The sequence below is a fragment of the Nerophis lumbriciformis genome, linkage group LG01 (assembly GCF_033978685.3).
Source record: "Nerophis lumbriciformis linkage group LG01, RoL_Nlum_v2.1, whole genome shotgun sequence".
Lineage (NCBI taxonomy): Eukaryota > Metazoa > Chordata > Actinopteri > Syngnathiformes > Syngnathidae > Nerophis > Nerophis lumbriciformis.
In genome coordinates this window covers 12,878,723-12,893,919 of record NC_084548.2, presented here as the reverse complement: position 1 = coordinate 12,893,919, position 15,197 = coordinate 12,878,723, and the positions used below count along the sequence as shown (strand labels likewise).

General features: G+C 38.9%; 1 protein-coding gene across 1 annotated transcript; it reads right to left on the bottom strand.

Moving 5' to 3' along the window:
- Nucleotides 1–165: 165 nt before the first annotated feature.
- On the bottom strand, nucleotides 166–14,975 carry ddost (dolichyl-diphosphooligosaccharide--protein glycosyltransferase subunit (non-catalytic)). Its single transcript, XM_061975080.1, has 11 exons — nucleotides 14,606–14,975; nucleotides 7,760–7,870; nucleotides 7,595–7,681; nucleotides 7,423–7,526; nucleotides 7,232–7,326; nucleotides 6,702–6,795; nucleotides 6,336–6,484; nucleotides 2,847–2,994; nucleotides 2,657–2,777; nucleotides 2,449–2,555; nucleotides 166–678 (listed from the first exon to the last, which is right to left on the bottom strand). Exons 1-11 carry the CDS (start codon nucleotides 14,970–14,972, stop codon nucleotides 529–531), a joined length of 1,533 nt encoding a protein of 510 aa, XP_061831064.1. The 5' UTR covers nucleotides 14,973–14,975; the 3' UTR covers nucleotides 166–528.
- Between the last annotated feature and the right edge of the window lie 222 nt (nucleotides 14,976–15,197).

Here is a 15,197-nt window from a genome sequence, read left to right as displayed (position 1 = left end):
AGTACATATTCCGTACAATGGAATACGTTTTTCAACTTATTTAAGTCAGGGTGCACGTTAATCAATTCATGGTAGGCAGTATAGTTTATGTAATAGAAACACTAAAATAGTCGCATACAAATACAATTAAAATGCCTCCTGGTCAGAAAAAATGTCACTTGACAGTTGGAATGTCAATAGTTTATTGTTAAAAAAAACAAAAAGAGACTGCAGGTAAATTATCAGTTGGCATCATTTTGTTCAGTGCATGAGGCGACCACCATAATAGTGAAATAAGGGCCAATCATTATGTGTAAATGACATTCCTGCGCTCGCTTCAGATCATTTTTTAAAATGGTTTACCAACCAATTACAAACATGGACATTTTGTGTTCAAATAAAAATGAAAAGGAAAAACATCAGCACAGTATTTTAGTGTCAAGACCCAGTTACTTGAGTCCTCCCAGCCCAAAACAAACTGCATTGCCGCCAAACTCAATTTCCAAGTTGCTTTCAGAAGTTCACTGGGGTTTTTGTACTCCCTACCATCTAGTCAAACTTTTCCTTCTCTTTCATGTGCAGGAAGACAATGCTGAAGACAAACAGTCCCGACATCATGGAGAAGACGCTGGCATAGTACGGGAACGCGGAAGGGATGAAGCGCTCATATTGAGTGTGCTGCAGGGGGCGCACGGACACCTGTGGTATACAAACAATAGTAGTGCATCAAAGACTTTGGGATACTGTACAGCCTACTGCATAGAAAAAAGATAGGTAAGACACACGGTGACGCATGCACTGTCCTTTTTTTAGTCAATTAAAACAAAACGCTAAAAGCAAAACTGGAAAACAAAAGCTTGAAGCTCCTGTATTTACTTTAAGGTAAGGACACATTTTATTCAAGAGGAGATTTGAGTGCAGAAAAAAATTTGACCAATAAGGATGGGTACATTTCACATTTAAATCGATATGGTACCTATTCCCGGTACTTGGGAATTGATACTGGTACTCAAAATTACCATTTTCCATACTTGTGTTCAGAATCAGAATCAGAATCAGCTTTATTGTCATTACGCAAGGTAACGAGATTGAGGTTATACCCATCCATCCATTTTCTACCGCTTATTCCCTTTTGGGGTCGCTGGAGCCTATCTCAGCTACAATTGGGCGGAAGGCGGGGTACACCCTCGACAAGTCGCCACCTCATCGCAGGGCCAACATACTAAAAATAAAATAAATTATTTAAGATAATGGTAACTGTGCTGTGCACTGGTTATATTTTGATTTTGTACACTTCTGAGTCTCAATTGCAAGTATTATATAGCAATTGCAAGTATTATATAGTAGACTTTGCATGCAAATCCAAGACCTTAATGGCAGTAGTGTACAGACTACAGTGTGCTGCCTATTCAGGAAGTAGCTTTTGCCGTCAAGTTGAATCTAGTCTTTTGTTGCACCCTAAAAAGTGCTTTTATTGTACTTATTACACACCAGCTGTTTGTAACGTGAATCTTAGTTGAAGTTTTTATTACCATATTTGGATGTGTTGAAATTGCAATGTAAAATCGCTGAAGTAGCATGTCTATAGCAAATCCAATGTAAATGAGCATTTAATCTCTGATGCCAATATGCACTTTTATGCTGACGATACAATTATTGATTGCTCTGGATCATCTCTAGAACAAACTGTTAATTCCCTGCAGAAAGCTTTTGTTGCTGTGCAGAAGTCACTTATTTACTTAAAACCGGTTCTCAATGCTGACACGACAAAACTTATGCTGTTCTCCAAACATAGGAAGGTGCCTCAAACTCCCCCGGTAGTGTCCACTCTTAAAGGGAATATCATAGAAGTGGTGCATGAATAGAAATACCTTGGTGTTTTAATTGATGACTCTCTCACTTATAAACATGTTATTGATAAACTGGTTAAGAAACTAAAACTTAAATTGGGGATTTTCTTCTGTAATAAGAGATGTTTTTCTTTTGGTGTAAAAAAGCGCCTTGTCTCTGCCACATTTGTATCTGTGCTAGATTATGATTTTTTTTTTTATATGAATAAAATAGCATTGAGCTAACTTATTTTAGAAATTGGGGCCTTACTGTACGGAAAATTGCAACATTACATAGAGGCAGTCCTACCGAGTCCATTTTGAGTCCATATGCCATCCCAGTCTGCCACTAGACATGATGTCACACACACAGTTTGATTATACGTGAATCGGTACCGGGTAGTACCGACAGAATTCGGTTGGTGCTTATAAAAGTACCTAACTGGGTACTCATCCCTATGTACCACTGCAGCAAAGTGGAGACTATGGAGTGTAATTATGCAGTATCCAGTTAAGGCAGAGCAACAAGCTAATGTTAGTCTAACCATTCATTAAATAGATTTATAATGTAAATGCATTATACTGTCTTCATGTTCATGAAGGTTGCATGCACACATCAGTGTTTGTCTGACTGACTGACCTGAGTGGATGAGTACAGGTGTGTATATCCCAGTCGGTTGTAGTCCACCTTGAACTGGAAGACTCCGTACACGTCGGGCAGCTTGAACTGGACGCTGTATTTCCCACCTTGTAGGAAGTACAACAAATAAAGTGCATTCAATTTCAAATCCTAATTATGACTCATTTTTCAAATCTAAGCAATAATATGCTGCTTAAACTAACTGTACCGTTTTTCTTGAGGTAAGTCCTGACGAAGGGGTCGATCCTCACAAACTCCAGCTGAATGTCGTCACCATCGAAAGGAACCCAACGGCCCTCAGAGAGCATCTCAATGACAACGCTGTACTCCTGCCAGGCCAGTATAGTTGACATTAACCCAGTTCAGGGTCTTTTTAACATCTTAGTCAATTGACTCACCACAAGATCCGTGACGGTGTAAGCCGCAGGGGGAGTGGTCTCGCCTACGGGATGATGGGTAACAGCACCCACCCTGAGGACACCGGCCTCTTTGAACACCCAGCGGGTGAGAGCCTCGGCCAGCTCCTTATTGCCGGTCTGCTCGTATCTACAAGAGACAAGGAAATACACTCGTTTGAATGCTTGATCTAGTTTGTACAGTTGGAGGCCACCTAATATGATTAGGTTCGTATAGTATGTGATAACTGGCGGTAAATGTTCACGTGTGTGTGATTTCACTGCATTGATCAATGGCAGATTTAGTGATCCACATACAATACAATAAACAGGCATGTGATTTGACCACAATGAAAAACACTGAAAAAATTTCCGGGGGTCTGGGGGACAAAGGTCCAGGTGCCCTGGTGGGGGGGCAATGGGGGCGACGCCCCCCGAAGCTCCTGGTTTTTCACCAATTTAACATGCTAAAATTAACAAAGACAGCACCATTTGAAGAAAATATTTTAGTGTTTAAAGACATGAAAATATCATTAATAGAACATACCTTGCTTCAAGTTGTTTCATATGTTTTTGGCGTTTCGCAAAGCCTTGAAACCTTGTGATCCATAGTCAATATTATCATGACACCACGTGCACAAAACCTTTCCGGGACGATCGATTTTCCGAAAAAAATCACCGAACAAAGTCGTAACTTTCTTCTTCCCAACAGTATCAGTGATTTCCCTTTCCATCCAGTCCCATCGAAACTTATTTTTGACATGTTTATCAATTTCTTTTACTCGTAAAGCGTCCTTTCTCTCGAGAACCGACATTGTTTACATATAGAAAATGGCGGTAATAACCATTATGAATGATGACGTTATTAACGTCATCATTCATAACAGATGTCCTGATTGGTCGATATGTTCCTTGTGACCAATCAACTACGGCGTAATATAAACTACGTCTCGAATCTTGATTTAGGGTCGGAAAAAAAAACGGAAAAACGGGAGATCATTATTTTTTTTCCCCGAGATTAAAAAAGACGGAATTCCGACTTTAGACGGAAAAATCACATGCCTGAATAAAATATCTAAAAATACATCACAACCATGTGCGCATAGAACATCACCTATACTGAGATGTTGTTCAGCCTAGACCCGGCCGTCAATAAATCAATTAACTGAACTTGATCATTTTTCCGGCATCCATAAATTGCCATGTTTGTGTTTTCTTTGTCTCTTGCTTTAAAGCAAGGTGCAAGAGGGTTCACCAAGCATCGCTCTCTCAGCACCTGAACATGTTTACTCCATAGCAGAATTAAATGGACGGAGTGAATCCTCTTGTGAGTCATCCACAATCTTTGTCTCTGTGGGCATATGCGCGACAGCACACACGCTCAGATTTGTTAGAGAGTGATATCCAAAAAAATAAATAAAAACACCTGTCAGTTGCTCAAGATTAATATTTATTGAAGTGCAATTTTTGGTAACAGACAGAGTCCATTTTATTTTTGTTAGTTTAAAGTTTTTATGTTGCAACTCCAAAGGTGAAAAATGTATCTAATGAGAGTCAGTGAAGTGAAGTATATTTATATAGCGCTTTTCTCTAGTGACTCAAAGCGCTTTACATAGTGAAACCCAATATCTAAGTTACATTTTTAAACAAGTGTGGGTGGCACTGGGAGCAGGTGGGTAAAGTGTCTTGCCAAAGGACACAACGGCAGTGACTAGGATGGCAGAAGCGGGGATCGAACCTGGAACCCTCAAGTTGCTGGCACGGCCACTCTACCAACCGAGCGATACCGCCCCGAGTTCAAATTGATTGTGTTTTAAAGGGTTACTTGCAATACTATCATTATTATTATTATATTAGAATTACATTAGTGCTGAATTTGGTGTAAAAATATTGATGACAAGAATATTGATTGTCGGCACAATATATTGGGCCCAGGCCAGTGGTTCTCAAACTTTTTTTGTCATCCCCCACTTTGGACAAGGGGGAGTTTTCAAGCCCCACCTGCCCCCATCGCCCCAACAGAACGCTAATGCCAAGCTTAACATTTTCAAATTTATTGAACATCAAGTAACATCAAGTTGTATACATTCAAACTCAATAACATAACATAACATCAAGTTCAATAATAAATAAAATAACTGTGCAGCTGTGGTATAACTTGCATCAAGTTCAATAATAAATAAAATAACTAAGCATGACTGACACCAGGTCTATTGCAGCGGGGAGAATGAGCTGCTCAGCAATTGTGTGAGGTGTCATGTACTGTTTTGACATGTCCGAGCCACCGTAGCATGTGTTCAGTGTGTGACGTCACGGGAGGGAGAGTTTGGACTCTCGAAGTTGTTAATAAACGGGAGCGATCCGAGGCATTGAGTTGAAACGTGTTGCCTGATTATTATTAAATTAAGACACCTAAATAAGCACATAGGTGAAACCGAGGACATAACATGTGTTTTTTTGCATTGTGCAATTCTGTATGCAACTCTATATGAAGCCATTTGAGCGTTACTGTTTACTGATGTAGCTTTTACCATGCGCTTCTCCTGTTGACGGTACTCTGTCAGTTTTCTTTGAAAGAAATCAAGTGGCTTATTGACGTGATTGGGGTGTGTGGTCTCGAGGTGTCTCTTTAATTTGTTGGGTCTCATGCTGTCTGCTGCTAGCGCTTTTAGACACAGAACACACAGGGGTCTCTCCTCTGCCTCCACCACCACTGCCGTGAATCCAAGAGCAAGATACCCTTCATCATATTTTCTTTTCGGTTGGCTTTATGGTTGATTAGGCCCGTCAGATTTTTGTTTTTCTGCAGGCGCTGGCTCTGGCTCTGGCTCGACGACCTTTGAGGTGCCAGTCACAAATGTATCCATTTTGTGTAATTGTGGTCCACACATTAGCCTGCTACCCATCCGCGCGAAAGTTTGATCCGCTTAGCCCCGCCCCTATTAGTTACTGTTGCTATGTCTGTCAAACTTTCGCTCCTACCGAAAAATTTAAAGCCTACAGGAAAAATAAGTAATTTACATTTATTTATATAGCGGATTCCACAGACAGAATCACAAAGTGATTTACAGTGTGTATAGAAAATGAAAGCATAGTAAAAAAAAAAAATCTAAGTATATAATTAAAAAAAAAATAATTAAAGTGAAATGTCCTCCCGTTCCTCGCGCCCCACCTGTCATGTCTCTATTCCCCACCAGTGGGGCGCGCCCCACACTTTGAGAAACGCTGGCCCAGGCCCAGTTCAGCCATTTGGTATGACTTTCGAAAAATACTACAACCAGACTACAGTACCACAGTAAATGTTTTGTACAGATGTCATTAAATTACTGGCTGCACGAGGTTGCACTTTCCTTATAGTAATCTTCATTCAAAGATCCAAACCCTTTGTTAGCCTTTTTTTATTTCAATTAAGCGATCGGTGTGCAAGGAGTACAATGTAAAGTTGTGATACCACAAATAAAATAAGAAATAATAGGGTGAGCCAGAGCTGACCTTTCAGATCCAGGTGTGGCTTTCTGCACTGCAGAGTTGAAGAAGGCATCACTAAAGAAGTCCAATGAGCCACTGAAAACCACTCTGGCATTGTTTCTTGCCTGAAGGCCGGCAATCAGCAGGGTATTTTTGCCAACAGCATGGGGGTACTAAGGAGAAACACACAAAACATCCATTATATGAAACAACACAAAGTATTTTTTCGAAATGTCAAAACATAAATATTTTTATTTTGTCACTGTTTAACAGTATGTGCAGTATACTGCCTGCATAAAGGAAAGGAAGCACTTCATCATGGAGGGCATTAATACTGACATGTACACAAAATATTACATTGTACTGCACATTGAGTGTACCGGTAGTTACCTGAGAAATGGGTCTGTCGGGGAAAAAGGAGTAGGCTGTTGACGAGCCGGTAAGAATGTCCAGGACCAGAGGGTTGTCAGGGTCAGCCACCATGCTGGGAGACCAATCAATGATATTACTGTATATTCATTGTTATTAGTTCAATTACAAGAGACACTCTGAATTGTAATGGTTTACATATTTACTTTCACCAGAGACTTAATGGATAAGATTAGGGAAAAAGAAGCAACATATTGCAGTAATGTGTTACTTTTGAAGAACATTACACATTTATTACACAAAAAACATGAATTTGTGCTATCATTTATACAGAATGTTTCCTGTTTAATGTCCTCTGATTCACAGCTTTGTTTGAATGTATTGTAGTTTGGGGTCCTAGAAATACATTTCGATATTTTTCATCTGAATGTGTATACTAGAAGGTGTAATTGCTACTGAATTTTCACAATTACCCCCCCCAAAAAATGAGTAATACTTGAATTAGGTCTCTTGCTCGAAAAAAAATGCCCATTATGACCCTTCTTACTTACGCAACGCCTTTAAACAAAACTGGTTTATTGGTGGGTTCGCCGACAATAGTGGGAGCTTTCAGCATGTTCTCTGGGTCAGCAACAATCAAGGTGTGCTGGAGACAAAAATTTGACAATATGGGTAAATAACGATGTAAAATGACAGTAAGACTGGATTGACGCAGCCCGATTCACAGCTTTGTGCCGCTTACCTCTCCAGGATCAGATACATCGTAGTTGTGGTGGTCGATGACGGCGGTCTTTTCCTCATCGAACTCGATGCCACACTCGCTTCCCAGCTCCCTCAGAGGGTCACCTGAGGAGGATGGCGGTTATTCATTCAAGGCCTTTTAGAACAAATCAAATCAGTGGAGGTGACCTAACCAATCTCAGAACTGGCAGCAACCAAGACGTTTCCTCCGCCATCAATGAAGGCTGTTATTGTCTCCACGTTTATACTGCCTCCAAAGTCTGCAAATCAGCACCAATAAATGATCTGTTTCAATAGTAAACAATCAGTTGATTTAGAGGGACAAATGCTAATTGTACCCTCAACTGATGGGGAAAAGATGATCATGTGGTCGAAGGGGAATTGTCCATATTTGATGAGCGACAGTGAAGGGTCGTCTGCTGTCTTGAATACAAGATCAAAGCCACGATCTGAAAAGCAAAGAAAGGTTAACAACCATATCACATCAAATTAATTGTCAAAAACACAGTATAGGAGTGTAACAATTAGTTTTAACAACGATTCGATTCAGAATTTGTGGTTTCCGATACAATTCAGGGACAACATTTTTCTAGAACGATACAATCCGGAAGGATACAGTGAGTTGAAATCGATTCAGTAACTTTTAGCCAAAAAAAACAAACTAGTCCAACTATTAAATAAATACTGGCTACTGGAAACTACAGGTGAAGTTTCCTATATTATTGTTGTTTCTTGTAAGGGAATTAGGTATGAATGAATTATTAATACAAACAAGCAAGTAAAACATTTAATGACCAATGCATTTACATATTTTTAAATAAAGTGGAACCAACACTTTAGGTTGAAATAACAAGAGGAAACATTTTCTGCTCTTATTTTCCATTTTTTAAGAAATCAATCCATTTTCTACCGCTTGTCCCTCTCTGGGTTGCGGGGGGTGGCTGAAGCCTAACCCAGCTGCATTCCGGCGGAAGGCGGGGTACACCCTGGACAAGTCGCCAGCTCATGGCTGGGCCAACACAGATAGACAGACAACATTCATACACTAGGGCCAATTTAGTGTGGCCAATCAGCCTATCCCCAGGTGCATGTCTTTGTAGGCGGGAGGAAGCCGGACTACCCGGAGGGAACCCACACATTCACGAGGTGAACATGCAAACTCCACACAGAAAGAACCCAGGACCTTCTTATTGTGAGCAACTAGCACTAACCCCTGTTCCACCGTGCTGCCATATTCAAGAACTGTTCAATAAAAGTACAGTAACCAACATTTTAACAGTAAATTTACCTGCTACTTCTTTTATTCAACATAAAATAAAATACAATGTTAATATAAAAAAGTGTAACCAACATTATCTTTAGGTTGAATCAGCATATTATTTTATCGATAACGGCTAATTTTTATATACATAAACAATTTTTTACGACAGAAATACATCAGTAGATACGATGTGTATACAGAGTATACACATCAACATGCTATGTACAATATGTGTATACAACATGCAACAAATTATACCAGTATTTTGTATTTAAAATATATATATCTCTTATGATACGTAAAGAAGAGCAGGCAACAGCTTGTTTCTGCAAGATTGAGGGGAAAACATGTATATCAGCTTAAAAAATGTCTCACAAATTGAGAACAGGAAGTGAAAGTATGTGTTAGTAATTGCTATGGAGGGGGGAAAACACGTTGCTTCTTCCTGCTTTTTTTTTTCCCAGACATGAGCAAAGAGAAATAAAAATATGTGATGTATCATATTGAAACTGTATACATGGTGGAAATATACTTTCACCTACCAACCAACCAAAAAACAATATTTCAGGGTTCCTTACAAGGTATGAAATCCATAAACTGCTACAAAACTGATTAGCTAGCAAGTGATTGTGATGTAGAAAAATCTGCTATCTTTTGAATTCAAAAGATCTAACAAAATTATCAGAATACAATTATCGACCCATACATAAAAAAATTAAAGATGACATAGCAAGATGGAACTTAATTCCTTTTTTTTGCCTTAGTTCTAGAATTGATTCCATTAAAATGAATGTACTGCCAAGACTGCTGTACCTATTTTGGGACGGCGTGGCGCAGTGGAAGAATGGCCGTGCGCGACCCGAGGGTCCCTGGTTCAATCCCCACCTAGTACCAACCTCGTCATGTCCGTTGTGTCCTGAGCAAGACACTTCACCCTTGCTCCTGATGGGTGCTGGTTAGCGCCTTGCATGGCAGCTCCCTCCATCAGTGTGTGAATGTGTGTGTGAATGGGTAAATGTGGAAGTAGTGTCAAAGCGCTTTGAGTACCTTGAAGGTAGAAAAGCGCTATACAAGTACAACCCATTTATCATTTATTTTAAACCCTGCCAATAGAGATTACGGTAACCAAAACCAATTCAATGAATGGGACAAAATGCTATCAAGGTATATACGGCAAAGTAAAAGGCCAAGAGTTTGTCTCAAAATTTTACAATTGGTCAAACAAAAGGGAGGATGGGGTTTACCTTGCCTCCGATATTATTTTGCAGCCCAGATGAGAGCAGTGATATGCTGGTGCAACCCGTCATACGTTGCTCAATGGAAAATTATTGAAGAAGAAATGCCCTCCATCCCCATACAAGCAATCCTGGCGGATAGCAATTTACAAACCCACATAAATAACATTGATAACCCATGGGTGAAATGGACCCTTAAAGTGTGGAAAATGATCATACAGGAATACAAACTCGAGAGTGATATTGCAGTTCTTAAATGGTGTGTCTATGATACAGAGTTTACACCTAATAAATTAGACTCAAGATCTAAAGACTGGATATCTAAGGGTATAACAGCTTTATGTAGTGTAATGAAAGATTAAAAAATGCTTAGTTTTGAAACTATTAAAAGGACATATAAATAAGAGAAAACCAAGACTTCTATCAATATTTGCAGTTGCGGCATTTTGTTAATATGAAGGTGAAAAGTGTCACAAAGACGAGTACCGGTATATGTTTGATTGATCTGTTTACAAAAGCCTACAATTCAGAAATTATTGATAGAACTGTTTCATGCTTGTATATAGGTCTGTTGAATATGAAATCATACTCAACTTCATATATTAAAACAAAATGGGAGAAGGAAGGAGGGATAACTATATCTGAGGAAGAATGGACAATAATATGGAAATATCAATGGACTTGTACCAGCTCACCCAAGTGGAGGGAGTTTGGCTGGAAAAGTTTGATCAGATTTTTTATTACACCTTCTCAGAAGTCTCACTATGATCACAACTCCCCAGCCTGTTGGAGAAATTGTGGGAATTCAAATGCAAACCACTACCATGTTTTCTGGGACTGCGCCGCCATAAAGGACTATTGGAAAGAGATACACCAAGCTCTACAGGATATTTTCAAACGTGAAATACCCCTTGAAAGTAAAACTTTGTTTTTTGGACATGTACCTCAGGACTGGCTGAAGAAAGATACACACTTAATGAATATCCTACTGGTGGCTTGTAAAAAGACCATTACTGGTACTAGGAAATGGATATTCCAGGAGAGCCCAACTTTGAAGCAATGAATGGAAACAACAATGGACATATATGAAATGGAGAAGATAACTGCCTTTAATAATTATAAATTGGAGAAATTTACTTCATACTGGGAAAACTGGGTCAATTATGTCACGCCCCATAAGCCTGACTTTAATTTTTCGAATTAGTGGTTGTACTGCTTAAAAAAATTACTCCCTATATATATATATATATATATATATATATATATATATATATATATATATATATATATATATATATATATATATATATATATATATATACATATACACACACACGAGTTTGTATTTTTTTATTTTATTTCTGATTATTATTGCGATTATTATTAATGTATTATTATTTATTTTTTAGTTTATTTAATTTATGTATTTGTAGATAATACTTTGTTTTTTTTGCTGTTTCTTTCTTTTTTGGGGGGGGGGCGTTGGAAAGGTTGGGATACAAACAAATAATATTTTGACATTTAGGGCAGACAAAAGATGTATGTGAATATGATGTAATGGATAGGAATGTCTGATGCTGGATGTCAATAAAAATAAAAAATAAAAATCTGCTATCTTTACCAATTTTCAGGATATTTCCTATATTTTGAAATACAAATGATAGACACACGTAATAAAAGGTGTATGTGAAATTGTAACAAAACAAAGAAACAAAGGCTTGTCCAGCTGTTTGCTGACGTATACTATTCATGTTTTGCTTAAATTTTACTGCAAATGAATATCATCTCCAAATAATGGTAATAATCGGATTCCTGATTCCCGATGTAGCCAATTGATTGATTGAAACTTTTATTAGTAGGTTGCACAGTACAGTACATATTCCGTACTATTGACAACTAAATGGTAAGACCCGAATAAGTTTTTCAACTTGTTTAACCCTTGTGTGGTGTTCGGGTCTGTGGGACCCGTTTTCATTTTTTATTAAAAGAAAAATTATACAATTAATTAATTTTTCAAACTGAGACTCCCTGACTTTGGCTCATTTTCTGTGAAGAACATATATCAGAATACATATTTAATGACCACACACACCATACACCCCCCCTACACATTTCTATTACATATAAGATGTCCGGGTCCACTGGACCGGGGGCTAATAGAAGTGTGGAAATTGATGTTCTGTGTACCACATGCACGCACCCAGACACCCACAGACACACACAGCAGGCCTAGACAGGAGGAAGACAGAGTGTAGGTACTAGGGCTGCAACAACTAATCGATTAAACCGATTATAAAAATAGTTGGTGATTAATTTAGTCATCGATTCGTTGGATCTATGCTATGCGCATGCGCAGAGGCTACTTTTTTTTTCTTTTCATAAACCTTTATTTATAAACTGCAACATTTACAAACAGCTGAGAAACAATAATCAAAATAAGTATGGTGCCAGTATGCTGTTTTTTTCCCAATAAAATACTGGAAAGGATAAAATGTATTTTGTCTCTTTTATCCGATTATTAATCGATGAATCGAAGTAATAATCGACAGATTAAATCGATTATTAAATTAGTTGTTAGTTGCAGCCCTAGTAGGTACACAGAACATCAGAGGGTCAAATGTGCGAGAAAATGAGAGCAGACAGTGTTGACAAACAATGTTGCAACATTGTGTGGGAACCGCAGATGCAGAAACAAGAAAGAAGAATCCCTGTGGGATGCAGAAACTGTCAAGAGAAATTTTCCATGCAGCGTTCATATTGTTGTTACTCAGTCAGTGTTTGTGGGTCTGATGGACCCGTTGCATTTTGTGGCTTTTACTACCTTTCAATCGAACACTTTTATGTTAAAATACTGAACAAATTACCTTATCCCAATAAACATATGTTCAGTATTTTAACATTAAAGTGTTTTGTTCAGCCTCACAATCAAACACTTTTATGTTAAAATACTGAACAGATGTTTATCTTAACCCAATAAGCATATGTTCAGTATTTTAACATAAAAGTGTTTGATTGTGAGGCATTAAAAGCCACAAAATGCAACGGCTCCATCAGACCCACAAACGCTGGTTGAGTAACAACAAAATTAACATTATACAAGGGTTAAGTCGGGGTCCACGTTAATCAATTCATGGTAAAACAATGTTTTTGTTAGTAACATGCTGAATGTCAATGAAGGTACCTATAGATTATTACAAACTCCAAACATCCCAGAACAAGCTCGTCAGATTACTTCTAGACCTCCACCCCAGATCCTACCTCACTCCTACCCACTTCTCCAAATTGGGCTGGCTCAGGGTGGAGGACAGAGTCAAACAACTTGCACTGAGCCTAGTCTATGAAATCCGCTACACCTCCCTGATACCGAAGTACATGTCAAACTACTTCCTTAACGTAAATGACCGCCACAACCACAACACCAGGGGGAGCTCCACTAACCACGTTAAACCCAGATTCCGATCTAACAAAGGTCTTAACTCATTCTCTTTCTATGCCACATCAATATGGAATGCGCTCCCAACAGGTATAAAAGAAAGGGCATCTCTATCCTCCTTCAAAACCGCAATAAAAGTACACCTCCAGGCAACTTCAACCCTAAACTAACACCCTCCCCGGATTGTTAATAATCAAATGTAAACAATCAAATGTAGATACTTTTTCTTATGCCTTCTGATCTCTCTCTCTCTCTATGTCCACTACTTGCTGTACATATCCTACCAAGTCAGACCTACACTGTTTCAATATCCATTTCTCTGTTCTCAATAGTTGATGACTGATGATAACAACCAAACCTAACCCTCCCTCCACAACACGGATTGTAAATAATGTAAATAATTCAATGTATACACCCTGATGATTATCTTGTGTGATGACTGTATTATGATGATAGTATATATCTGATAGTATATAAAAGTTAAAGTAAAGTTAAAGTACCAATGATTGTCACACACACACTAGGTGTGGCGAAATTATTCTCTGCATTTGACCCATCACCCTTGATCACCCCCTGGGAGGTGAGGGGAGCAGTGGGCAGCAGCCCTTGATGCTGAGTGCCAAGCAGGGAGGTAATGGGTCCCATTTTTTTTTATAGTCTTTGGTATGACTCGGCCGGGATTTGAACTCCCAACCTACCGATCTCAGGACGGACACTCTAACCACTAGGCCACTGAGTAGGTATATATCTGTATCATGAATCAATTTAAGAGGACCCCGACTTAAACAAGTTGAAAACCTTATTCGGGTGTTACCATTTAGTGGTCAATTGTACGGAATGTGTACTTCACTGTGCAACCTACTAATAAAAGTCTCAATCAAACAATTATTCCACGTTGCTTCCATAGTGGGTCTGATTGGCGCTTGCTGAAAGTCTCTGTTGAAAGCTGTATGACGTGGTAAGTGTTTTGTGTGGTACAATAAAAATAGACAGATAAAAGGCAGAACTTTACGTTTGTAAAACTAAACCTTGCAATTTGTCACAACTAAGGAATACATTTCGACAAGCGAGCATAACAAAGCTAGGCTAATGTTAGCATCTCCTTCGGCCAGCCCGAGCATAAGGCTAACATCAAAGAGCGCCGACATAGCAAATCCTACTAAGAGCTTGTGGTTGATGTTTGTGCCTCAATGTAATAAAGTGGTCAAATAACAATGTAATAAAAGTAAGCAGACATATTGGATGCGTACTGTACCTGCCAGACTACGGAAGAAGATTGAATGGGTGTCTCTGATGTTGAGGTTGTCGAGCAGGACCAGCGTCTTACCGTCGGCCGAAGCACAATGCAACAACGAGGCTAACGAAAGGAAGAAAACTATTCTGCTCTTCTGCATTAAAGTCCTGCTGCGTGTTTTGGACGAAAGCCTCGAAGGAGCCCGGGTTGTCGGCATGCTTGCAGACGACGCGGCCATTATGCTGTGGAAGAAGACGTCAGCATAGTACGCCGTGTATCTTTGACCCCCGTGAAGCAACCAATCAGAGGGAGGAACGCGTCGCCTCCACCAATGGGGGGCCCACTTCCGGTTGAAGTTGTCACCATTTCTGGCCATATTTTTTTTCATTGGAAATTCACTACCGTACTTTTTTGTCTAAATGCATAAATTTTTGTAAATTAAGTAGAGGCCGATATTATCGCGTTAAATGCGTTAAAATGTAATATCGGAAATGATCGGTGTCGGGTTTTTTTATTATCGGTATCTTTTTTTTTTTATTAAATCAAAATAAAAAACACAAGATACACTTACAATTAGTGCACCAACCCAAAAAACCTTCCTCCCCCATTTACA

Bases quoted from the DNA above. Each gene is read 5' to 3' on its own strand.
- ddost (XM_061975080.1), bottom strand. From the start codon at position 14,972: ATGAAAAAAAATATGGCCAGAAATGGTGACAACTTCAACCGGAAGTGG. The intron at 7,327-7,422 runs GTAAGCGGCACA...TTTTGTCTCCAG, and splicing joins ATGTATCTGATCCTGGAGAG to CACACCTTGATTGTTGCTGA. The intron at 679-2,448 runs GTCAGTCAGTCA...TGTATACCACAG, and splicing joins ACCTGTACTCATCCACTCAG to GTGTCCGTGCGCCCCCTGCA.